The 15,742-nt window shown below is 44.7% G+C and overlaps 1 protein-coding gene across 2 annotated transcripts in view; it reads right to left on the bottom strand.

The window, feature by feature from the left end:
* Window positions 1–15,742, bottom strand: part of MYH10 (myosin heavy chain 10) — a 1,173,511-nt gene that overhangs the window by 91,648 nt on the left and 1,066,121 nt on the right. For both annotated transcript variants that reach the window (XM_069654592.1, XM_069654593.1), the window contains exon 39: window positions 258–381. In XM_069654592.1, coding sequence (XP_069510693.1) covers window positions 258–381 — 124 coding nt within the window. The remainder of the gene's footprint in view (window positions 1–257; window positions 382–15,742) is intronic.

Raw genomic sequence — 15,742 nt, 5'->3', positions numbered from 1 at the left:
AGATGGACAAGTAATTTTCTTTTATTTTTGTTGTTAATAAGGAATAAGAAATTGTTTTGGAAAAATGTTGAGAGGTTGGGATTTTTTTTTTCTTCAGCCAAATCAACAATAAAATAAAAAATAAAAATTCCCCATTGTCCATTTTAACTAAAATGGCATAATTGCATTTATTGAGCTATTCACAAATTCTAAACCAATACGTTTCTAATAGTCACATTTGGTACATCTTCTCTGCAATAAGATATTGGAAAGCTCACCTGCAAAGTGGTTTTACGGAACCGGTCATTGAGCAGCTCCATGTTGCTCTGCTCTTCCTCCAACTCTTCCTCCATCTGTGCGATGCGGGCTTCTAGTCTGCGTTTTTCATCCAGTAGAGCAGATCTAAAAAGCAGTGGAACCATTCTTATAACTTGGATGCGCATTTCTGCTTGCAATAAGTTATCTCTAAAGTTTCAAACTCTACTTTTTACTAAAACCTAACACGATTTACCGAGCCTCTAGCAAAACATACCAGTGCTTTCTAGATACTAATCCATGGATGGTGTTAGGCAAGAATTGATGTAGTAACCCTGTGGGAGACTACACAACTCTTGTCCTCTTGGTATTAGGTAACCCACCTACTGGTATAGGTCTGTACTACACAAGCGGGTAGCGTGACGGAGCAGCCAGACTTACCCCAAGAGGGGTAAATGGGAGCTGTAGAGCTGTAGCAATGCAATCCACCAATACAAGTATCCAAATAACACTTACACTCAAGGTTTTCTAGTAAAATAATTATTTATTTACCCGTCAGTTTTAAATAAGCATTCTTTAAAAAGGGCAATATTTGTAGCAATCAAATACACTTTAAAATACTGGTTCAGAATTATCACAAAGCAAGTAGATACTCTTTAGAGATGCTTAATACACACTTCCTACGCCCTGAGGTGACTTCACTAACTAGGAAAGTAATGGCATTTATATATCACGTGTGCACTTTGTGTTAGGCAAGATTGTATGTAGTAACCCTTTGGGAGACTACACCAGCCTTGTTCTTGTAGCAAGAGATACCTAACTATTGGTTTAGGTCTGTACTACACAAGTAGGTAGGGTGACTGAGCAGCCAGACTTATCTCAAGAGGGGTAATTGTTAGCTGTAGAAATGCGACATAGGGATTCACAGTTACAAGTATCCAAATAACACTTATAATTATATACACTTCCTCAGATTTAAGTTATTTAAGTAGATACCCCTTTGGGATGGCATACAGACACTTCCTACACCCTGAGGTGACTTCAATTGCTAGGACACTGTGGACATATCACTTTTGACACTTAAATCCAATACTGAGTTTGTGAAAAAGGGACAAAGGTTTAGGGAAGGAAACAAAGGTTAACACGTTCTATGAACAGGTAAGTACTTCACAATCCCCAAATGAAGTATAAGTTAACCGCCTTTCCTGCAATACAAGTAACTTATGTACCACCTATGAGGGACAGCCAAACACAGTCAATGGGTCAGAAGAGTCTTCAGGGAGCCATGACAGCCAATGACAATTGAACAAAGTCTAGGGGAGCTGAGGCACTTCTTGAAGATAGCCCAAAAGTCTTGCACAATGTTATATAGAGTGTTTGTAGAAAGGAATCACTGTTGGGCCACAAGCTGTAAGACTTGTGAAAGCAAAGCTGCAAGCAACTCCGCAGAAAAAGCAGCTACTGTAAGTCTCCAGTAAGACGGACAAGCTACAATCTAAAAAGGTAAGTACCCCTTTAGTTAAGACAGTACCTTAGGTTGGAAGAGGATTCAGCTGGCTTCTGTTCCTGTTGCAGTCCTGCAGATCCTGGGTTCCTGGGCCTCAGTCATGGGGAAAAGAGGGAGGAAGTCTGGGGACTCCTACACTGCGGTTTGAAGGTCGGCGGCAGGTACAGGCTCTTTCCAAATCAGCAGCACTTTGCGGTTTCAGCTACTGGTCAATAGCACCACTGCGGTTCTTGGAAACCTTGTGGGCTCCCCTCACTTCTGGGGTCCAGCACTCTGTTGAAGTGGCTCAGGCTTGGGTCCTCCTGCTTCGAGAGGGTCCTGAGTATCTTCCTGGAGCTCGGGTCCGGCTTAAAGACGATGCACTTGTTTCTGGTGTTTCTGAACCCTGGCGTCTTGGCGTCTGTTGATCCCACCAACCCATGGGAAGTAGTCGTCCGTTTCGGGCTTCGCTCGTCGATACGGAATTTGGAGCTTCAGCACTACAACAGGGCTTTTGATAGAACTAACATTAAGCTTGCTTAGCATTTCTTTTTAAACTGTAACTTAAATTGTCTCTAGGACTGTTTAATACCATTTTAAATTGCCTTTACTTGCGACTTTATTATTAACCTAGTTACTTTTAAAATTGCGTGTGAGAGCCTCAGTATAGCGCTCGTGTTGAAGTTTGTTATTGAGCACTTTTACTATTTCCTTGATTGTCACCACCGCGAGTTAAAGTTGCAACTCTGCTGCAGCACGCACGTGGTTTTCATTCAAAGAAACTACAACTCCCTGAGAGTTTGTAGTTCCTGACGCCCATTTCCCTACAAACCCTGGGCGAACGCGCAGGCGCGGACGGCCAGTCTATGGTAGTCCGTGGGCAGACAGGGCGGATAGGCGTGCAGTAAGTTTACTTTGTTTCTTGTATTGTTTGCCCTATTATTTTACGGCTGTATGCACTTTAACCTATAACTAAGGGTAGTGACTAATTCCCACCTTGGTGTTTGGAGTCCGGATAGATTCTTGTGATTCCTATACACAGTTACCCGCCTACTAATCGAGGCTCGTAACATAGAAATTACCCTAGATCGTCGTTCCCACATCATGGATCACACCAAAAAGGAACCTCCCAAATATGCTCTGACTAATAAGAAACTGATATTAGTGTTGCTAAACTAAACATCCATGATTTCATCCTTAAACATAATGTGGACATCATGTGCATTACTGAGACTTGGCTCAGCGATGCACATGGCCCAACCATTGAACAGGTGACACCCTCTGGTTATGTGTTCTTTGGAAAACACAGAGGTGGGCACCGGAGGAGGTGTGGCAGTTATATGTAAAAAAGAATTGGGGATCTATCAAAGTAAAATGGAATGTGTGGGTTGTGATCTCCTACACATTAAACTACTTGCTTATTTCAATCACAGCATTAACTTTATCTTAATCTATCGCCCCCCAGGTGAATCCCCCATATTTCAATGACGATATTGTGGACATTGTCACACCGTTGTTGACCACTAACTCTGCTGTAGTGATTTGGGGTGATTTTAACCTATGGAAGGGTCATTCTAAGGACAGTAAAGCTATTGACCTTGAAAAATCCCTAAAAAACCATCATATACTTATTCCTAATAATGAATCTACACATATAAAAGGCAATATCTTGGATTGGGTGGGAAGTGGAAATATCTTAATTGACAACGTAATTACTACGCCATGTCCCTGGGTCAGATCATTCCTCCATTCATTTCCGACTGCCACTTCCTATCACTTATCCCAGGAAACATGAACCTATGCATGATCTGTTTGGTAGGAACATGAAGTTGGTTACGCCTTCTATCCTCTCAAAATGTTTGGAGACGATAATGAATATTAACAAGGACTGTGATCATCCGGAAGTACTTATTAGCACTTATAACAATCAAATTCTAAAAATGCTAGATCAAGTTGCACCACTGAAAGTTAGAAAGGTCAGAGATACCCCAAACCATCACAAGTGGTTTACTCCAGCATTAGCAGAATTGAAAACAGTCAAACGACAGGCGGAACATACCTGTCAAAAAAACAGCACCCTGGAAAAATTTGAAATTTGGAAAATTAAGGCCAAGGAATAAAAGATGAAAATTGTGGAAGCTAAGCATAACTTCTATAATAATCAAATTACTAACGCTGGGAATCAAACTAAAGAGCTTTTTAGTCTCCCGAGATCTTGGGAAAAACCTGCCAGTATGAACCCGGTCATTAAACCCACGAGGGACGATTGTAAAAAGGTACAAAAAGCCTTTGCTGATAAATTAAAAACAGCCCAAAATAAAATCCTCCAGGAATTAGCCCAAATAACCCCTAGTGCTATCTTTTGTGAACCTATTCACGACAGCACCGAGGAGATACAGCTTAAATTCAAAATTACATCTAAATCCTCAATCGAGGGAGACCAATCTTCTCAAAAACCCAAGTTAATGTTTAATTTTAAAGAACATACCACTACAGATATTTGTAACATTATGCGAGGCATGCATCCTACAAGTTGCCCAGGTGAACTTCTACCATCTAAAACTATATTACAACACAAAGACATGTTTGTCCCTTTCCTCTGTCACTTTGTAAATTCCTCCTTCCGTATCAATCACATTCCTTCATCTATAAAACATGTAGTAGTCACGCATTTGGTAAAAAAGGTTGGCCTTGACCCTAACAATGCCGCAAACCTTAGACCAATTACAAATACTCTTTTTCTTAAAGCTTGTAGATAAAGTAGCCACGCTACAATTGCAGGCACATGTGGCAGAAAGAAACATCTTCCATAACAAACAATCAGGGTTTCGCAGTTTCCATGGCACTGAGAGTGCCTTGCTGGATTTGCAGACGCACATGCTGTCTGGGTAAGAATCTGGCAAGTCGGGGCTGCTGATGTTACTCGACCTATCGGCAGCCTTCGACTTGCTAGATCACAGGATTCTGCTAGATCGCACGTCTACCGTGGGAGGTCTCTCAGAGGACGCAATAACCTGGCTCAAGTCATTTCTTGAGGGGCATAGCTCCAGAGTACACTGGGGCAAGAGTGACTCCGATGCTGAGATCACTATCTGTGGAGTCCCTCAGGGGGGCCTGCCTTTCTCCCCCGCTTTTTAATATTTACATTATCCCATTAGGTTGGGGTCTTGTGAATGCAGACCTCTTTTTCTGTAACTATGCAGACTTTCAGTTGGCACTGGAGGTTGGTGGGGACCACAGTAAGGACCAACAAAACTTAGATCAAGTCTATCAAATGGTGAAAAGCTGGATGACAACTAATTGGCTCTGCCTTAACGCCACCAAGACAGAGTTTGTTATATGGCCCCAAACAAGTTAGAGAGAAGTTGGGTTCCCAGTATAACAATTTTCTGGTTGATGGATTCAGATAACAGTAGTACCCAAGGTTAAGACCTTGGGCACCTATCTGGAAGCCAGCATAGACAACAAGGCCCATGTTGACGCTGTTGTGAAAAGCAAGAACTACTATTTGAAAGTGCTTCATCAAGTGGCCCCGCTGGTCTCAGAGGAAAACCGCAAGAAACTAGTCCAGGCCGTAATATTGCCTAGAGTCGACTACTGCAACTCCCTTTTGGGAGGAGCAAAGAAAGATCTACAAAGACTCCAAAAATTCAAAAAGGCTGCGGTACGTATCGTCTTCCAGATGAAGCATCTAGAGCCTACATCTGTAGGCAGGAGGAGTCTCCACTGGCTGCCAGTTTCAGCTAGAATACAATTCAAGCCTTTGACAACTTGTCATAAATGCATCTATGGTGATGCACCTATTTATCTTAAGTACAGGCTGAAGCTATACATGCCAAGTAGATCTCTTCACTCAGCTAAAACCTGCTCTCTACAAGTAGATCGAGTGAAAAGAGCTTGTGGCAATGGCCGCGCTTTTCATGTACATGCCGCACAGGCCTGGTATGCCCTTCTGGCTTCTCTACGTAACACATCTAATCTTCTGATCTTCCGGAAACAGCTGAAGACCCTTCTGTTTTCATAAAGCTCTGTTCCAGCCACCTGTTTTTTCTTGACAGGGCTCTACTTTTCTTCTCATGGCGCCTGGATGCCTTCGGCGCCTTACAAATAAAACATCATAACATAACAGCTTCACCGGGCAAACCAACGGTCCAGGAGGCTGTAGCAAGCTTCTCTTCCAGTTTATTTCTTCGGAATCTGCATCCAGTGGTTGACTCTGCCTTCTGCCCAAGAGACCTCGCATTTTATGCAGGTTTCTCCCATTAATTCGCAGCCTAGCTGTCACTCACACAGCAGGGTGGCTGTCCTGCAATGACAGCCCGCCAGCCAATCACCTTTGGGTGCATTCCTGTAACCAAGGAGACCAAGCACAGGGTGTTTCGGGGACATCCCTTGCTTCCTGCACTTCCAGACACGCTGGAGCCAGAGGCGGGTTTCAGCACTGACGCCTGCCAAAGACAAAATGAACAAACGGACCAAACCTGGTTTGGTGCGCAGAGTAAAACCCAAGAAAGACCTCACAAGCAAGAAATGGCGAAAAAAGACGACCGGGCCATGTTGACAAAATGGGCACCCATGGGTGCAACACTGCACCTGAGGAGTCAGCCTGCGGTAAAACCGCACACTGGTAGGAAAATTAAACCATTGTCACCAGCCATTAATTGTAGTGAGGGTAACAAACAATGTTACATGAGTAAGTAGACAAAGGGGTTACAAAGTAACCCCCTAGTACTCCACATAAGATGGTGTGTGCTGCCTCTACAAATAGAAAAAGGTAAGTAAAGTCAATTTCACTTTACTACTCTTGGAAACAGTAGTTCATCCAAGAGAAGGTACTTAAACCTTAAAAGAAATCCAAAGGACTTCCCTGTGACAATGCACTGAGGGTGCTGTGTGTCACATTACAAAAAAGGTGATGCCTATGGAGTTTGTTCCAAAATCATAGAAACACAGAGTCCAAATCAGATGACAATTACATTAGAGAGTGAGAAAAAGGTCTCACTCACTCTAGGAAAGAAAATCAAAAAGTCCCAAAGTCCAGCAAAAGCGCTCGGGATCTCGAAGGTTGAAGGGAATTAGCACATAAATGAGAATTCTCCCTAACACTTAGTAATTCTGAATTCTCAGAAAAGAAAGGTTAAAGGAAGGAAAAAGGTTAAACAGGGTCTCGGAGCATGTGAGCACTTTCAATCTTCCAATGAAGTCTAGATTTATTTATTTATTCAGATTTATTTAAAGCGCACGTCAGCCCGGGGGCATTGTGGCGCTGTTACATGAATACATACATAGTCTGGTTACAATGGAAGGAAGATGGTTACAAAGCAATTTTCATTACAGCAAGCATTTCGTGTCGAAAACTTTTCGTATCAGATGCGTGCGAGCTGAAGTGGGTGTAGGGAAGGAGGAGTTAGTTGAATAGCGTGGTTTTGAGGGATTTGCGAAAGAGATACAGCGATGGTTCTGCTCTGAGCGAGTTGGGGAGGGCATTCCAGAGCTTAGGTGCTATGTGAGGGAAGCCAATGCCGCCGGCTTTGGCTCTTTTTACAGTGGGTACTTGGAGTTGGCTGGCGTGATGACTTCTTCTGGGGCGGATGGAGGAGTTCTTGGTTATAGTTTCAGATAGGTAGGGGGGTGCTGTGTGATTGATGCATTTGTGTGTGAGGGTGAGGATTTTAAAGTTGATCCTTTCCTTGACTGGGAGCCAGTGGACGCGTCTTCTGGCCTGTGAGATATGGTCAGTTTTGGGAATGTGTAGTGCAGCACGGAGGGCATTGTTTTGCACTATTTGGAGCCTGTTTAGGTTTTTTGACGAAGTGCCTGCCAGGAGGGCGTTACAGTAGTCTAATCTGGCTCCTATCGTAGCTCTGGCTATGGAGAGGCAGTTGGGCGTGGTGAGGTAGGGTTTTATGGCGTAGATGAGTTTGGTAGTCAGAGCAGAAGCTGAGGCAATGGCGCTGGTTTGTCTTGTCATTGAGAGTGTCGCGTCAATGTAGACTCCTAAGGTCTTGACGGCAGAGGAGACAGGTATGCTAATACTGTCGATGTTCATGTGCGAATAATCGGGGCTGAGTTTGGTTAGCGTTTTGTTAGGTGCTAGGATGATGATTTCGGTTTTGTCTCCGTTTAGGCAGAGACCATTGATAGCCATCCATGTTTGGATAGTCGAGTAGATTTTGATGAGGGCTTCTGAGTCAAGGTCGTAGTCTCCAGAGAGGGGGAGGAGGACATGCGTGTCATCAGCGTAGTTGGTATACGCTATGTTGAGGGAGTCCAGTAAGTCAAAGAGGGGTTTGGTGAATAGGTTGTAGAGGGTCGGTGCGGTGCAGGACCCTTGTGGGACTCCACAATTGATAGTGGTGGGGGGGGCGCTATCCTGGTCAGAGTACACTTTCATGGCCCTGCCTTCAAGGAAGGATGTGATCCACGTGGTAGCCTTGTGAGAGAAGTGTGCAGCATTGGAGAGGTGCGATGTGAGAATGCTGTGGTCGACCAGATCGAATGCTGCTGAAAGGTCGAGTAGGAGGAGGAGGGCAGGTTTGCCTGTGTCCATTATTTTAGTAATTTGATTTTTTAAGTCTAGAAGAGCAGATTCAGTCCCATGGCCTTTGCGGAAACCTGACTGTCTTTTTCCTAGGATGGTGTTGGTTTCCAGGTAGTGTTGGATTTGATTGTGTGCGGCTTTGTCTAGGATTTTAAGGAGAAAGGGGACGGTGGTGATGGGGCGATAGTTGTTAGGGGAGGAAGGATCGAGAGAGGGTTTTTTTAGGAGTGGGCGGACCCAGGCTTCTTTTAGGCATTGTGGTACACTTCCAGACGCGAAAGAGGCATTGATAAAAGCCGTGATGATGGGGGTGAGGTATTCTGCGCACTCTTTGATTACGGAGGGTGGGCAGATATCCCCTTTGCATGTGGAGGGTTTGATTTTTTTAAGGAGGTCCTTGACTTCCGTCTCTGAGACTTCTCTGAAGGCAAAGAGGGGTGTTTGTGAAGGGGAGTTGTAGGTGAGAGGTATGGGCGGGCAGGTGGGGGTGTTGAGAGCTTTGCGTTGGGAGGCTATTTTGTCTTGGAGTAATTTAACTTTGTTGAGGAAAGCAGCCTGGATGCCTGTACACCATGCTTCATCCTTGATGATTTCGTCTGGGCTGGAGGCTGGTGTGGTGAGTTCTTTGAATATGGAGAAAATTTCTCTTGATTTGGAACTGGCATTAGTGATTCTCTGGTTGTAGGATTCGGATTTAGCAAGGAATATGGCTTTTTTGTAGGTCAGAGAGATCTCTTTAAAGTCATTAAGCGAGGATTGGTTAGGCGCTGCTTGCCACCTGGATAGGGCTTTGCGTTTCTTAGTGCGTAGGACGGATAGTTCTTCAGTGAACCAGGAATTGCAGTGTATTGATTTTTTTCCTTTTTTTTCTTCTAGCGGGGCAATGAAATCGATGGCTTGAGTGAGTGTGCTGGAGTAGATGTTGGCTAGAGATGTGGGGTCAAGGGGGAAAGGATGCTTGAGTTGCGGGGTATCAAGGAGAGGGGCGAGGTTGGCAGCAGTGAGTTTTTTGGAGCTTCTTACTTTAGCGGGTGGGGCATGAGTTAAGGTTTTATGAGTGGGCGTGGTAGGAATGGTGAATTGGATGAGGTGATGGTCCGTCCATGGAAGGGCTGAGATGGAGGTAATTGCAGATGAGCAGTTGTGATCAGCTAGCCAGTCAATGGATCTGCCTTTGCTGTGAGTGGGTGCAGTAATTTTGTGTTCGAACCCCATGTTAGATAATTCTTTGGCTAAATTTGCGGCTGCTTTGTCCTTCGGGTCAGCTAAGCCAAGATTAATGTCCCCTAGAAGGATGCTTTTGGTGGTGCTTTTGAGGTTGTTGCCTATGTTTTGGAGGAGCTGCTTTTGGTAGTCAAGGGGAGATCCTGGTGGTCTGTAGGTGATAAAGAAGTTTATGGTGCAATTAGGTGAAAGGGCTAGTTTGGCAGTGAGGAGATCGGCGTTATTGTCCCATTGTTGATTACACATTCTTATGGAGAGGGTGTCCTTAAAGATGAGGGCCACGCCGCCACCAATTTTTAAGTTTTTACGGTCCTGTTTAAGGATGGTATAGTTTTCAGGGAGAGCGAGGTGAATGGAAGGACTGGAGGCTTCATGGAGCCAGGTTTCGGAAATGGCAAGTATGTCGAGATTGTGGGTGGTGATAAGGTCATTGATTTCAATGGCATGGGCATGGACAGAGCGCGCGTTGATGAGAGCGCATCTTAAATTTGGATGTAGAGTGTGAGTGTTGGTGGTGCTGGGGGTGGGCGGTGTGAATTTGGGTGTGTGAGGCTTGGGCGTGGCACATGCAGCGTGATGAGAGCTAAGGTAGTGAGCGTGGTCAGGGAAGGAAGTCTGGGCGGCTGAAGTATGGGTGCGAGAGCTGAGTCTGTAGTTCCTAAGGAGTGTGGAGTGTGGAGTACTGCGGAGAGTAAGGAGGTGTTTGGTGCGAGTTCTTAGTCTACAGAGCCTGAGGTGGAGTGGGTGGTGTCCGACCTGATCGGTAAGGAAGTTGAGTGTGGGATGGAGTGCATATGGTGGTGTGTTGTGTATGAGATCAGATTGTGGGGTAGGGCAAAGGTGGGCATGTTGGTTTGGGTGCGCATGCAGCATGTTGCAGGTGGCCAAAAAGGAGAGGGATGTGAGAAAGATGGAAAAAGTGGAAGGGATGTGTGTAGGCGCATTTGGGTGTGGGCTAGGGGGCTGCATTGGTAAACAAGAGATGTACAGGTAGGTGGGCAAAAACGCTGTAGCTCAGATCACAAAGTAAATCAGGGCAGTTTGGGGCAGTCAGTATCACAAAAAAGCATTTTGACCAAGGGGCACACACTACTGAAATGTGGTCTGTGGATGACCATAGGGCACAATACAATTCTAAATTGGTCTGTAGGCGACCATGGGGCACAACACAACTGAAATGTGGTCTGTGGGCGACCATAGGGCACAATACAATTCTAAACTGGTCTGTAGGCGACCATGGGGCACAATACAATTCTAAACTGGTCTGTGGGCGACCATAGGGCACAATACAATTCTAAACTGGTCTGTGGGCGACCATGGGGCACAATACAATTCTAAACTGGTCTGTAGGCGACCATGGGGCACAATACAATACTGAAGTGTGGTCTGTGGGCGACCATGGCACAATACAATTCTAAACTGGTCTGTAGGCGACCATGGGGCACAATACTGAAGTGTGGTCTGTGGGCGACCATAGGGCACAATACAATTCTAAACTGGTCTGTAGGCGACCATGGGGCACAATACTGAAGTGTGGTCTGTGGGCGACCATAGGGCACAATACAATTCTAAACTGGTCTGTAGGCGACCATGGGGCACAATACTGAATTGTGGTCTGTGGGCGACCATGGGGCACAATACAATTCTAAACTGGTCTGTAGGCGACCATGGGGCACAATTCACTTGTGGGTTACCGTGAGGCACAACACCAGGCATAGCATGAACCATATAACTATCAAAAGCACAATATAGGACAATGGGTGTCTGATCCAGGGCATAGCACGTGACAGGGGTAACAGGGGAGCACTACTGTGGCTAGTTATAGCATAGCAGATTAACAGTAGCAGTACTCACATGGAATAATGTCCAGTATATATACGATCATCCGCGTTCAGTGCATTAGATAAAAACCTTTCCCAGCAATTAGTTAGAAACCAATGTATCACCTATGAGGGACAGTAAGAAAAAGTCAAATGGAATAGAAGAGTCTGCAGGGAACCAGAACAGCCAAAGTCAATTGGAGCAAAGTCTATGGAGCTGAGGCACTTCTTAGATAGGTAAAAGTCTTTCACAAAGTTAGAGAGTTTGTTGAAGAAAAATCATTGTAGTGTCACAAGCTGTTACACTTGAAAGTTAGGGTTGAGATCAACTCTAGAAAAAGCATCTACTGCAAGTCACAACTGAGAAGAGCAAGCAAGCTACCGATGTAAGTACCCCAAGTCAGAACAGTACCTTTGCTTAGAAGAAGATGGTCCAGCGGCTCCTGTCTGGTTGCAGCGATGCAGATCCTGTATTCTTGGGCCTCAGTCGTGGGGACAAGAGGGAGGATGTCTGGGGACTCATGCGGTAGCAATTCGATGGTTGGTTGCAGCTACGGGCTCTTTTCAGATCAGCTGTACTTCAGGTTTCAGCACTCGGTAAATAGCACCACTGTGGATCTTGGACACCGGTTGGGCTTCCTTAACTCCTAGAGTCCAGCACTCTGGTGAGGTGATTCGAGCTTTGGTCGCCCTGCTTCGGGAGGATCCTCAGGAGACTACTGGAGCTTTTGGCTGGCTTACAGACATTGCACTCGACTACAGATTTCACGACACCTGGCACTCGGTTCCTGCAGCAGCAAAGAAGTACAGCCAGTTGGGGAAGGTCTTCCAGCAAAGTTCGTAGGGTTAGTTGGTCTCACTAACCCAAGGGAAGAAGTCTTACTTTCTGGAGCTTCTCTAGTTGATCAGAAAAAGGAGTTTCAGCACAGCAGCAGGGCTTCACCGGGCAGTTCAAAGGTCCAGCAGGATGCAGCAAACTTAGCTCACGGTTTCATCGTTGGGATGTCCTTCCCAGGAGTCGACTGTCTTCAGTCCCAAAACCCTTGCCTTTTAAGCAGGTTTATCCCATTCATGCACAGCCTAGCTGTCACTCACACAGCTGGGTGCATTCAGTCATTCCTAGAGACAAAGGACAGGGGGTTTTTGGGAACCACCCTCACTTCCGGCCCTTGCAGACACACTGGATCCAGAGGCGTGTTTCAGTACTGGAGCCCGACAAAGGCAAAACAAACAAAGGGGTGAAACCTGGTTTGGTGCGCAGAAAGACCTACAAACAGAAAATGGCAAAAAAAGAAGACCGGGGACATTTTGACAAAAAGGTCACCCATGGATGCTATACTGCATACTGCAGCTGAGGATTCAGCCTGCGGTAAAACCACACAATGGTAGGAAAATTAAACCACTGCCACCAGCCATTTAAAGTCGTGAGGGTAACATAAAAAATGTTACATGAATAAGTAGGAAAAGGGGCTACTAAGTAACCCACCAGCACTCCACATAAGATGGTGTGTGCTGGACCTACAAAGAGAAAAGGTAAGTAAAGTCAATTTCACTTTACTATTCTACAGTAGTTCCCACAAGAAAAATGTATTTAAGCCTCAAGAGAAATCTAAAGGATTTCTCTGCGACACTGCACTGAAGGTGCTGTGTGTCACCATACAAAAAGTAGATGCCTATGGAGTTTGTCAGACAAAATCAAATGAAATATAAAAATCCAAATCAGATCAAAACACCTGAGAGTGTGAGAAACAGGGCTCACTCACTCCAGGGTTAAAATTAAAAAGTCCTAAAGTCCAGCAAAAGAGCTGGGGGTCTCCAAGGTTGAAGGAAATTAGCACAGAAATGAGAATTCTCCCTAGCAGATGGGAAGGATTTTGTGCTGCTGGCTGAGACATGCATAGCAGGAAAGTAACGGATACCTAATTTCCATGCATTTCACTTCAGAAATGTAACTTTCGCTGGGGAAGTGCATGTTATGTCGATTTTTCAACAGGCCTCAGGTGAAGGATGTAAACCGTTGTGTCTAATGGCAAGCCAGGTGTTAAGACATAATTCCTATTTTTGGGAATTCTATGGCCACTTTTTGGGCACTTCCATTTTTGATTTTGTCAACTCTATTTCTTTTTTGGATCACACTTTTTTTTCCTGATGTTCCCTTGCCATTGCAGCCCTTTCTTGCCTTACTTAATGTATATGATATTGAGTCGCTCCCAAACTCCCAGTCCCCGGGGGGTGCCTGTAGGGCACCACATTTATGCTGTACCATGACTATCACCCAACATTATGATATGATATTTTATTTATATTATTTATATCGCGCTCATACACAAGTGTTTCATTAGCGAGTAGGTTGGTGCCAGCTGGACTTTAGTTTTTCCTTCACCAGTGGTGCCAGCCATTTATCATTTGTAGTCAGTATTTGGCAGTCATTAGGGTACCAATATATTTCTTTTAAATCCTGCACTCCGCCAATTTGGAATTTAGGGATGCTTTATTCAGGGCAACCACGAGGATGGCTCGAAATGGCCATTCTGACCACATGTGCTTCTTGTGAGCACACATGGCAGCTTCCATATTCGTTCTAGTTGGTTTAGACTATGGAGGTTCCTGGACTCCCCCTCACTTCCTGTGTGGCACGGTCTAGGCTGATTGGCAATCCAACCATTATGGTTGGTCATCAGACCCTTTGTCCCCAGTCCGGCCTAGTGATAGTTGGGCTGGAAAAGGCAAACCACTTTTTGCGATGGTACTCAAGACTCTGCCTAGACCCTCCTCCTCCTGCTGCTCGTGTTCTGGAAATTTGCAGACGCAGGTCTGCTGACCTGTTGAAAAACTGTTTTTGCCGTTTCTAACTCTCAATTATCCATACTGGCTGAGTGCAGTAGTTTGGGAATATCCCAGTCTGGTCTTTCTGCTCCTTGAGGTCTAGTCCGGGCTTCTTGAATTCTCCGGCTTCCCTTCTTGTTCAGATTTCTTATTATTGATTGATTGATTTATTTATTTATATTATGCAACTTTCCCTCTGTAGTTTCCATGGATCCTTAGTTTATGCTCTTTTTTTTTACCTGATCTGACTTTCTGAAGGGAAGTAAAGTCTTCAGCTTCACTTTGCTTGCCTTTTGCTTGCCAGTCGTTCAGGTACGAGTAAATGTGGTGGCCTTGGGGCCTGAGGAGGGCCGCCACTGCGTTCATGAGCCTGGTGAAAACCCTGGGAGCCTAGTTGAGGCTGAAGGGTAGCAGCTTGTATTGAAGTGGCAGCCCATGATCCTGAACCGCAGAAAGGAGCGATGCGGCTGCCAAATCGGGACGTGCAGATAAGCGTCCTTCAGACCCAGGGAGCAAATCCAGTCCCCCTTGCACAATGTCCCAGATATACAGATCGGAAAGCCATCTCCATCAGGTGGGATGCTCGCCTATACAGGCAGCTAAATTATCTGGTTAACAGAGACACTGTAAAAATAAATATCGAAACGATGTCCAGGTGCGATCTCATCGCATGGGAAAGAAAGAACGAGGGCATGATACGTGGTCATCTTGATACCTTGGTAAAGGAACGCTCAATGGTCAAACAGCTTGTAAGAGCAGTTTTAACGCAGAAATTGCATTGAGGAAGAAACAAAAAAACAATGAAATCCGTAAATTGATGAAATTATCTAATGAAACAGAGGGTTATGTAAATCAGAAAAAAAATCATCACAAGCTATAGAAATGATGTCAAACAGTTGAAGATTGGCATATTTATAGAAACCAATCAAAAAATGATTTTGAACTTAATCGGGAAAAACTCCAGGGAAATTTGGGCAACACTGAAAGATTCTCTTTTAAAAGGTAAGCCGGATTTATGCTTGGCAGTAATTGGGGAAGTTTGGAGCATAATCTATAAGATCAAGTATGCCTTGCCACAGAAATTTAGTGAGTTGCTGACTCTAGACTTGGCTACGCTCCTTCCCTCTAAATGTCCTTGGGATTTGAATGATATTATTTCAATAATAGCGAAGCTAAAACCCTCTAAAGCTGCTGGGCCTGATGGTATTCCACTGTGTGTCATAAAGGATGACCCGAACTTATGGGAAAAAATCATATTAAGGAGGTTGGAATGTGTATTCAAATCAAAGAAAGTGCCCGAGAAGTGGTTAACCGCGATTATAATTCCATTACATAAAAAGGGTCCACTGAATGATCCATAGCGCTAATTGATATTTCTGCAAAGATCTTTGCTGCGTTAATATTAAAAGATCTAAACGCTTTCATTATAAAACACAAAATTCTTTCGCGGTTTCAAACCGGGTTTCGTAAAGGCATGGGCACACAGCTGAATGCAACACTGTTGGCTCATTTACTGAAATCCACTAGGAAGAAAGGACATGGTCCTATCTATATGGCCCTAGTTGATATATCCAGGGCCTTTGATTCTGTAATCAGACAATTATTTTGGCA

This window comes from Ambystoma mexicanum, chromosome 3q (genome assembly GCF_040938575.1).
Source record: "Ambystoma mexicanum isolate Mex_15411 chromosome 3q, UKY_AmexF1_1, whole genome shotgun sequence".
NCBI lineage: Eukaryota > Metazoa > Chordata > Amphibia > Caudata > Ambystomatidae > Ambystoma > Ambystoma mexicanum.
The sequence above is the reverse complement of the archived record's forward strand: the minus strand, read 5'-3'. Positions and strand labels throughout refer to the sequence as shown.